At 33.4% G+C, this 11,241-nt stretch overlaps 1 protein-coding gene across 1 annotated transcript; it reads left to right on the plus strand.

The window, feature by feature from the left end:
• The first annotated feature begins 2,680 nt into the window (after positions 1–2,680).
• LOC141705574 (zinc finger CCCH domain-containing protein 24-like) lies at positions 2,681–11,032 on the plus strand. Its single transcript, XM_074508475.1, has 6 exons — positions 2,681–3,311; positions 9,321–9,413; positions 9,488–9,775; positions 9,925–9,997; positions 10,634–10,766; positions 10,852–11,032. Exons 1-6 carry the CDS (start codon positions 2,763–2,765, stop codon positions 11,030–11,032), a joined length of 1,317 nt encoding a protein of 438 aa, XP_074364576.1. The 5' UTR covers positions 2,681–2,762.
• The last annotated feature ends 209 nt before the right edge of the window (positions 11,033–11,241 follow it).

Here is an 11,241-nt window from a genome sequence, read left to right on the forward strand (position 1 = left end):
TTAGTACTCATGAGCTCCTGATTTTGTTGGTCATTATTGAGCTAATGGTGAGAAACTTTCTAATATGATGCAAGTTCTTTAACTTCATATGATGCAAAGTCTTTATAGTAATGTCTGACTAAAGTAGTGATGTACTCTGCAATTGAGCATTGTATACGTATGAAAGAGGTTAATATAATATTTACAATTCACTAAAAACTTTGCTCATTCACAAGTAACAATTAATCTACTTAACAACTAAGTAAAAAAATACTTATAAATACAATTACAAACAAATATATGAGTAAAAAAATACTTATAAATACAATTACAAACAAAATATGTGACATATCAATATTATTGTACTTTATTTTACTAAACATTAACAATATTAAAGTAGTATACAATGTACGTATAATTTTTATATAATAGTTATTATCCAACTTTTAGAAAATGTTACATGTAGTATTTACTTTTTTGTTAGTTTGCTTTATTATAATTTATTTTTACAAAAATAATATTATATACTTTATTTTTAAAAAAATGTTACATGTATTATTTTACTTTTTTTTCAGGTTGTTTTATTATACTTTGTTTTTACAAAAATAATATTATATACTTTATTTAAAAAAAGATTATATGTATTATTTTATTTTTTTGTTAGGTTATTTTATTATACTTTAATTTTACAAAAATAATATTATATACTTTATTTTTTAAAAAAAGGTTACATGTATTATTTTACTTTTTTGTTAGGTTGTTTTATTGTACTTTATTTTCACAAAAATAATATTATATACTTTGTTTTTAGATAAATAGTAATATGCGCTATTGTACTTTGTTTACTTTTTTTACAAGTAGATTATATAATATTAAGTATTTATAATAAATAAGTAATTTTAAAAGGTAAATTTAAATATAAGATGTTTCACTTTTGTAAAATATTTGTTATGTGAAACATATTTTTCAGTTTTCCAGGAATAAAAAACTGTAACATGAAACAAGTTTTCCATTTTTCTTTATTGAACAACCGCTTTACTTTTGAAACACATTTTCTTTGTTTTCCAAAATTTACTAAGAAAATGAAAATTCAAGAAAAACAAGAAAAATGAGAAAAAGAAAACTAGAAAATTTTTCTCAAGTGAACAACCCCCAAATTTTTATAAAATTATAATCTACTAGCATAAATCCCGTGCGATGCACGGGTTTCCATTAATATTTTAAATTTTTATTTATCAAGTTATATTATATATTTAAAATATTTATATAAATATATAATGATTATAAATTTATAATAAAATAATAGAATAACATGTGGTCGTAATTTAGTAGAATAAATAGACTATTTCTAGCAGTTTAGCAGATATGTAACACTATTATTTATATCTTTTAATAATAGGAAAAATTGTATTCGTAGTTTAGTAGGATAAGTATACTATATTTAATAGTAGTTTAATAATTTAGTAGTTTATTAGATATATAACACTATTTATCTATTTTTGTAATAATCAAAATTAGGGAATTATGGTTGAATCAAATTATTGAACCAAATTATCTCTATTCCGGCTATTATAATATACTAGCCTATAACCCGTGCGATGCACGAATTACTTTTAACATTCGATAGTTTTAATAATATATTTTATAATATAATTTTAATAGTTGAAAAATAAATTGAAGAATATAATAAGTTATAACTGTTTTATAATAATTTGAGACTTGACTGAAAATAAATAATATAATATAATATGTTGTTCACACGACCCAAGCCCTAAACCTGTAGAAATTGTTAAATAAAAAATATAAAAATTTAAATATAATAAGCTGTTGACGGGGTTCGAACCCTGAATCCATGAGAGCAGTTTAAATATTAATATAATAATATTTTATTATTGCATCAAACGGTTCTCATTTTTCCGACTTTAGATCTGACGGTTGTTATTTGTCGTACAAAACAACTGTACCGAGCAACCGACGAGCAACCGACTACCAAATAGAGCAACCGACGAGCAACCGACTACCAAATACCAAATAGAGGGTATTCTGCTCTTAATAGTATAGTATATATAGTATATATAGATTCAACCGTCCTTCGACCTTATCAAACGTAACATAAATTTCATTAATATTTTTAAAAATTATCCAATCTCGAGCACGGTTGGATAGCTCAGGTGGTTAAGAGTTCATTTTTTATCGTCCCACGTATTGGGTTCGACCTGAGAACAAATACTTATTTGTAAGGTTATAAGCCATATTTGTCAAAATTTTTTTATCAAAATTATCGTGCCAATCTAGTAAATTAATTACATTAAATATATAGGGTTAAGTTCTATGAAGACCACTTTTTTTGGAGACCTTGGAGACCACTTATATTCTGCAAGTTAAATATTGCATAAAAATATTACAAAATATATTATTTTGTGAATCATACTCTACAAAAATCCTTATTTTATTCAAAATCTTGAAAATCATATATATACTGCATGTAAAATATTACAAAAATATTTTATTCTGCAAAACATGTTAAGTTTGCAAAATATTTGTTCACCTTGCAGAACATACACATTCTACTTATTAAACTTAAATGATCTTCAATAATTTTAATGAAATAGTGATACTCGTAAAACATACTTCACAAATAATATATTTTATAGTGTTTTGATTGCATAACATATGGTCTCCAAGATATTTTATAGTTACGTTGCCTTGTTGGATTAACCGCAAGTGCCACACAAACTCCTTAATCCCCTCACTTTCAAACCCTAAACCCCCTAATACCTCCAATGAACGGCCACGATTCCATCTCCGACCACCCCCTCATCTCTCCCCTTTCACCACCGCCAGAACCCCGACCCGAAACTTTACCTGAACCCCAACCCGAAACTGTACCCGAACTCGAGTCCATCCAACCACTCGCCACCACCGCCGACCCTGTACCCGAACCCGGCGAGAAGCGCAAACAACCCGAACCCGACTCCGAACCAATTGCACCACCGCCGGAGAAATCAAAACACCCGCTATGGAAAACGAGCTTGTGCTCGTACTATCGTCGAACAGGTGGTGAGTGTAGCCACGGCGAGACGTGTCGATACGCGCATAGCGAAGAGGAGCTGAGACAACGGCCGGATAATACTTGGGACCCGACATCGGAGAGGGGGAAGAAGATGAAGAATGAGAATGGAGAGAGTGTGGAAGTTAAGAGAGGAGGTGATGAGGTTTTGAATACGGAGACAATTGGGGAATGTTGTTCGGATGATGTGTTGCAGAAGTGTTTTGTTAATTTGCCAATGAGGTGGAGTTCGGATAATTTACGCTCCTTTCTTACTGATAATGTGAGTACCAGATTTTTTCTTATTTCTTACAGGAAGTCCAATGCTAGATGCAAGATGACTATAGCCATTGCTATAATTTGGCATCAAAAAGTATTTTTTAGTGTCAACCCCAATGCTACTTGCATTTTGAAACCAAATAATTTCAAATTTAACTCATCTTTGTCTTTTCATATATCTTATTCAAAGTTTACGGATATGCATGATGTGGCATGGATGCATAAATGTATCGTTGGTTTCAAATTTTGAACCAATGACGCATATTTGCATCGAAGGATAGAACTCCTTTGGAGTTGAAATTTTTAGCATTTGGTTTCAAATTATGGAAATGACACCACTTGTAGCATTGCATTCATAGCATTGCATTGGACTTGCTCTTATGAATTCATGTATGTATACATAAATTAATATATGCAATCAAGGAAGTAGAGGTGATTGTCCGAGGCATGAAATCGTATATATTACTGCATTTAAGAATCGTTTAGAAGTAGTATTATGAGAAATGTGTAATATGCATGATGTAAGTTGTTTAAGGATGTGTGATAATGCAGTTGAAATTTTGATATAAAGAAAGAGATTGAGCAGAATAACAAATACGGGTAGGTGGGAGTGTTACGATTAAATTTCAAAGAAAGAGATTGAGCAGAATAACAAATACGGGTAGGTGGGAGTGTTACGATTAAATTATTGCTAAGATATAGGTCTTGTTTACATAGATAATTTATCATTTTGACCAGATAATGGTGCAGAACGAATAATACTCGATTTAAAAATGCGGATACGGGGAGTATGTATATTGTCCCTTGCTCCACACTCGGCGTGCAAGTTATCTATATTTAAGTAATATACATATTTAAACTTAATTATGTAGTTATCAGCTTGTAATCTATACTATTTTTTCATGTATTAAATTAGTTTGATACGTTTTGATTATACAAATTTATTTAGATTTGTTAAGGAGTAAGGACTAATTGGAAACCTATATTATACTAATAAAAATATTTTTTTTGATATAGATAAAATACAAAAGGAGTTAAAAATTAATGGTAAGTGGATAATAACTGCTCCCCTGATCCACATGGGGTGGATATGAGTATATACCCGCTAATATAAGGGATGCAGAATTGAAATTTATTTTAGGTGCCAAAAGAATAGTGGATACTATAAAACCCGCCCCGAACGCTACCCATTGCCATCCCATCTCTGCTTTACTGACGCCTTACTTGCTGCAAATTCCAACTATTACTGATTTCACTGATTTTTTTGAAGACATGAAGGTTATAAGGTAACAATGGTGGTAACTTGCGGGTGGAAGACGATCAAATGATATGCATATTTCACCGGAAAGAGTTGGTAAATGAAGGAGCATGACAGATAGACTTGGGCTATCAGTACCTATGTAGGACACATTGTTTAACCTTACCCGCAATAAAAAAGATATACACCATAGATCAGTTCATGTGTATCATATACAATCTAATTACCTAAGTCTCTCTCTCAAATTCCATACCAAATCACTATGTTTTTTCACCCACACTACCACTTCTCTCCAATAATATATTTATCATGTTGTCTTCCTTCAAAAAATAGCCGCTATCACTATCGTGCACACTTACTCAACTTCGTTTTTAATGAAATTGGCGCTGATATATCGAGGAAAATAAGGAAATAGTGACAATTCAGCGCCACAATCACGAGGCCATGAGATACCTTTTGCAATATGTAGTGCGGAAGGGAGGAGTATATAGAGATGGAAAAAGTTCATGTAATATCTCCCCTTTGTGGCATGGAAACATACTTTCCATTTTAACTATCCTTTTCCTTTGACTTAATTTTCTAGCCCAAGCAAACATTGGAAAATGGGGATAATATTTAAGCAAAAAAACGGGGCCTTAATGTAAGTCACTTAAATGAGTATTTCATACTAGTTTTCATATTTGACTTTAATTTAGTTACAAGTCCTTTTCTCTAGTGTTTTTAAAGTTAAATATGTTGTGGTTTATAATGATCCATTTATGTTTTTTCAATCGTTATAAGTGTTTTTATGATATTCAGCGAGGGTATCCATGTGAAGATAGATTCCAAAGGTCACGAAGGAAGAATCATTTAATAGTTGCCCTAAACTTTAAAGTTGTATGTCATGTCAGCATTAGACCCGTGTTATTAGTATAATAATAAAATAACTAAGAAGTGCTCGTTTACATGTATTGGACCCTAAATGAACTATTTTTTTTCTTTGAATATATGGATCAACGTGTGAGTGGAGGAGACATATGGCCATTCACCATTGTAATGTTATTATGAAAGTAAAAAACAAGAATCGTGTCAGGGAAGCCTAGCATTAGTATTATTAGTAGTTAGTAGTATGTAAAGGTACTATAGTCTTTTACCAAGGGTTTGTTTGGAATTACTGTTAAAAGTTGACGGGCTGTTACAAAAAAAGTGTTATAAAATTCAGATGACTGTTTGGTAATATATTTGATATGTATATGTTTTCATATAAAAATTAAAAAAATAATGCTTTTGGTGAGGAATGATGGTGAAATCAGCAACTGCTTCCCGCATAGGCTGAAAAGCAGTTTTTTTCTACCGGTTGACATGCTTTTTCTAACCGCAGCTTTTACGTAAAAAGCACTTTCCGGGAGAAACAACTTTTGAATTTTAAACAGTTTTTAGCTGCTTTTCAACAAAAAGCTAATGTTTTTTATCTACAACAATAATGCCAAACATACTGTAATGAGTATAAATGATACACGAAAACGGTCAAAAAGCCCAAAGAAAGTAATTGGGAGCAATATAATAGACTTTGGAAGCCCGTTTATTTGATTATTCAATAATAAGTTCAGTTATTTTATTAGTTTTATTTTAATTAGGAAAATAGATTATTATACATATAGTTTTAATTTTTGTAAATCAGCAGAGAATATTATTATTGAAATTGATCAGTGTTGTTTTCTGAAATTTCTTGAGAGTTTTCTACCCTAACCCTAAATCATCCCCATCCCCTATCAAGTGGTATCACAACCACCATTCTTTCAACCACATCAGCCACCGACAACCTACCAGACAGCTATTATAGGTCACCGACAACTACCACCAGCCATCGGCAACATCCAGCAGCCTCCGACAATCACCAGCAGCCTCCGACAGCCACAAGACAGCCGCCATTAGCCACCAACAGCTACCAAACGCCATCATCACCCGCCTGCCCAGTTACATAATTTAACTTCTTTTGGAACTTTTGTCAAACTCCTTCCTCGCAATCCCAAAAATCAGGCCACCACTTGTCGACTGCTATTGATTTCAGTCGATTCTTCCACTAAACCAATTGTAGAACAACCCTTAATTCGACACAAATGGTCAATGCAAATGAAGTAAACAGTTGACGTGATAAAATATTGAAGAAAATAATGAGAGGTTACAAATTATTGATGGCAAAATTGAAGGTTTGACATTAGAGATGCGAGATGTGAAGGCATCACTTAAATTCATTGCTGATAGCCTGTATTCAACCACAACCGCTGCTTCAGCCTCAAGTGCAGCCTCAGCTAATGTTCATGTCCCCGAACAGAGAACAAATATAGTGAAACCTGAAGTTGTTGAGTTTCATGGAGATCAAGAACCGAATATATTCATAGATTGGCTACATAGTGTTGACAACTTCTTTCGATAGTATAATCTGTCCGAGGATAAAAAAGTAGTTTTTATTGCTACAAAATTTAGAGGAATTACTCGTATTTGGTGGGAGCAATACCAGAGATCCGGGTATTTTCATGTGGCAAGGCGGGAAGACATGAGAGCTGCTTTGGTTCGTCAATTTAAGCCTGCGGACTATAAACAACGCGTGTCACTTCATTTTACTGAGCTTGTGCAAGGAAGCAAATCCGTTGTAGATTACACTCGACAATTTTATAATTTGGCAGCACAATCTGAGTTTCCTTGGGATGAAGACGTCCTTATTTCTATGTATTGTCAAGGCTTGCATTATGAAATTTCAGGTAAAGTAGCCGGTAGTAGATGTTTGTTTTTAAAGGATGCTATATAGGTTGCACATTCAGTTGAGGATGGTCTGAAGAGGAGCGTTGGGATGAGTTTATTCTCTAACAAGTCGAGGAATGCTTTTGTTCTTTCAGATCCTATTCAAGGCCAGCAAACGATTAACAAGTATAATCGTGTTCCATTCTCATCACAAGCTAGAAACACTAGCCGATGCTTTAACTGTCAAGGAATTGGGCGTAATTCTCCCAACAAAACTCACCTTTGAAAAGAGTTAATGTGGTGGAAAAAGAAAATCTTGACGTTTTATACGTCGAGATGACTAAAGAAGACCTCGAAGCGGAGGAACATTTAGAAAAGACAGCTAATCTTGGGGTTATGCAAGCAACACAAGAAGGTGCAAATGATTCACATGTACAACGACGACAAATCTTTTACACTAGAGTTACATGTGTTTGTAAAATCTGTTCTCTCATCATTGATATTGGGAGCTGCACAAATGTTATAGGCGCGTATGCTGTTAAAAGGTTGTTAAAAGGTTAGGCTTAATGGCAGAGGTTCGTCCTTATTATATATGTTGGATTAGTGATACGAAGCTTCGGTTGTAAAGGCGGTGCTTGGTTAAATTTTCAACCGAGAAGTTTAATGATGCAGTTATGTGTGATGTTCTTCCATTGAAGCTTGCGATATCATTTGGGGCGTCCATGGCTTGTTGCTCGAGATGCTCATCATGTTGCACGTGCCAACACATATACTGTTGTCAAGAATGGTCGTTGATATACTCTTGCTTGTGATCGTTCTCATGTGCCAGTTAGGCAACAGTCTTTGGTGCTTTATCAAGCTCTGTGTGATTGTATTAACTTGACGAAGTCGAGTTCTTTTCAGCGGAGGAGAATTGATGCAGGACAACGGGTCAGAAAGTCCAAAGAAAGTATTTGGAAGCAATATAATAGGCTTTGGAAGCCCATTTATTAGATTATTCTAAAATAGGTTTAGTTATTTAATTAGTTTAATTTTAATTAGGAAAGTAGATTATATTATATATAGTTTTAATCTTTGTAAATCAGCAGAGTATATTATTACTGAAATTGATCAGTGTTGTTTTCTGAAATCTCTCGAGAGAGTTTTCTACCCTAATCCTTAATCAGCCACCATCCCCTATCAAAAATAGGCCAACAGTTTGTATTTTCCATTATGTTGAAACTGTTATTCAGAAAATGGAAATCAGTTGTCCACCATATCTTTCTCTCTCAAGATTCTGTTTACTCTCTCTCTATAACTGAACTCTCTCTGGTTTATATCCCTCTAAAACTATCAATATTTCTTTTATTCTTCTACATTTCTAGCTTAAATTCTCAGTTTCTAGTTTTACTGTTCTAAGCATTCAAACATATACAAAAATACAAAACATCATAAAAACTCAAAATCATCATGACAAGGCATGACAGCTGGAAGTCTGGAATCAAGTACAGTTGAACTTTCATTTCCTGGAAGTTGGCAACAAGCTTAGTAATTCAGAAGATTGTGTAAAAAGATGGATTTTTTTATATATAGTTACGGTCCCTTACGTAGGAGATATTGCTAATCCTACTGGCCCTGTCTTATATAATATGGTAATTAGGTTTTCACTATTGTAGACTGTACCAAATATACGACCTTACTTCAGCACAGATTTGAGGTGATGCATTTGACACAATACAGTAATGCAATAGCATTTGTCCCAGTGCGTTGTAGAATTTTCTGCTCTAAAAACTTTAAATTTGTTCTGCAATTATTAAGGTTGTTGCTTTAATCCGAAAAATAACTACTTTTTCAGATTGATGCCAGCTCATTTGTCTAAATTATGGATTAATTTTCTGGACTTGCTAGATAGAGGCAGTAATTTGTTTTGCTATTTGCTCTATGTTGTTTGAAAATCCTATATTAAGACATTTCGTAGCTGTAAAATATTACAGCATAGAGACTTAGGTTTGTGTTTTATACTTCCATTTGACAAATAATTTTTATTATTACTAGGGAATTAACTTTAAATCAGCCAAGAAGAGGAAGGGCATGCTAACAGGATTTGTGAGTTTTGAGACCGCCGAACAAGTTAAAAGTGCAGTTCAGGTATTATTTTTGGCTTGTTAATAAGATTTCAGTGTACTTTTAGTAGCTTGTCTTCTCATGAGTATATGTTCCAGGAGTTGAATGGAAAATCTTTTGGGAACAAGAATTTGAAGATTGCAGATGCCATCCCGAGGACCCCTCTTCCATCAAGTACACAGCATACAACTTCTGAAAACTCTGATGTCCCCAAATCTTCATTTGGTGTTGATGATGCTGACTGTGTTGATGACAATATAACTCCGGAGAGTACAGTCTCAAAGAGTAGAAGTGCACGTGATTCCGTGACACCACTTGCTCATATGTCCTATGTTGATCAACTGGAGCACAAGAAGAGTTCTCTAGCTCAAATGCTCAAAAAACTGGTGATTATATTTATTTTATATTTTTCGATTCCTTGAAGCACTTGGATATCCTTGTACTTAGTATGCCGTTTATCGAGTTCTAAGGTTATTTGCCACTTGTTCACCATAAGCTGACATAAACCTCCTACTTATTTATTGTCCATGTGCAGACTCGAAATGCACGTAAAGCATGTCCAAATGGCATCTCGCTTCCAGAATGGATTCTTAGTTCTAGAGAAATAGGTCAGCTCTTACTTATCTGAGTAACTGAGACGTTAATCTGTTATATGTGTTCTGAGTTTGTTGGGAGGCAAAGCATGTTGGGATGCAATTAGGGCTATAATGTAAATCAAAATCAAGCAGAATCGAACTCGATTCAAACTCGAGTCGGTCCAAGTTTTCGACAAGTTCTACTCGAATGCGACTCGTTTGTTCGAACTCTACTTGAATTGGTTCGAACTTGACTCCACTCAAACTTGATACTACACATGTATGTAATATATTGGGTTGGACTTGGTAATGTCGGGATGGGCTATCTATTTGGTTCATAAAATACTTTGAAATTCAAGTAGTTCAAACTCGACTAGAGCTTGATAACTCGTTAACCGGCTTGAACTCGACTCTGTGTATACTCGAGTCGAGTTCAATTACAATTTCTAGAATCGATTAATTTTTACTCACTCGATTTAAATTACTGCCCTAGAGGCAATGATGTTTTTGAACAATTGATGTCGAGACTGTAGTTTAGAATACACATTACCGAAAGACATGTTATCTAAAATTGAATACTACCTTAAACAAACTTACTATTATCTTTTGTTTAATTATGATAACTAACTTGGTAACTAATAATGTTATTGGTCTTCTATCAATTTGCAGGTGGTCTTCCATGCAAGTTTGAAGGTATAGTTGAATCACCGCTTGTTAATGGTTACCGTAACAAGTGTGAATTCTCTGTTGGATATTCTGTACAGGGAAAAGTTACTGTTGGATTTTCACTTGGAAATTTCAGGTATTCTAGGGAAGTTCAACTGTTCAAGGTTTATAGATTTCCTTTTTGTTTTGTTGGTATAAGAATTATCGTAAAATTATTCTAGGGAGGGTGTGATAGCAGTTGATGAGCCTCTGAACTGTCCAAATGTTTCTGGAGTTGCTTGTAAATATGCTGGATTTCAAGAATTTTTAAAGCATTCAGAGTTGCCAATCTGGAACAGATTAAATAACACTGGATTTTGGCGTCAACTCACTGTAAGTTTTCCAAACTACCGGTGTGAGTAATCAAATTGCTTTTGGCCCTTGATTATAGTTATCATTCTTTACAGAATCAATTAATTCAAAGTCTAGGCAGAAATACGATCTGTTATGGATAGTAGTCCAACTTGCGTAGATCTTGATGGGGTAGGCAACTCCTATTGGATCATGGGTATCCAATAGCATTGCTTAGGTGTTCTATATTGTCATTATTTTCTTAATAAATAATTTGATTG

The sequence above is a fragment of the Apium graveolens genome, unplaced genomic scaffold, assembly GCF_009905375.1.
Source record: "Apium graveolens cultivar Ventura unplaced genomic scaffold, ASM990537v1 ctg9055, whole genome shotgun sequence".
In the NCBI taxonomy this organism is placed as follows: Eukaryota; Viridiplantae; Streptophyta; class Magnoliopsida; order Apiales; family Apiaceae; genus Apium; species Apium graveolens.

What these genes read in the sequence shown, in the direction of transcription:
- LOC141705574 (XM_074508475.1), top strand. Translation starts at nt 2,763, where the DNA reads ATGAACGGCCACGATTCCATCTCCGACCACCCCCTCATCTCTCCCCTT. An exon ending in AAGTTAAAAGTGCAGTTCAG is followed by an intron (nt 9,414 to 9,487) that starts GTATTATTTTTG and finishes TATATGTTCCAG; the next exon opens with GAGTTGAATGGAAAATCTTT. An exon ending in CTCAAATGCTCAAAAAACTG is followed by an intron (nt 9,776 to 9,924) that starts GTGATTATATTT and finishes GTCCATGTGCAG; the next exon opens with ACTCGAAATGCACGTAAAGC.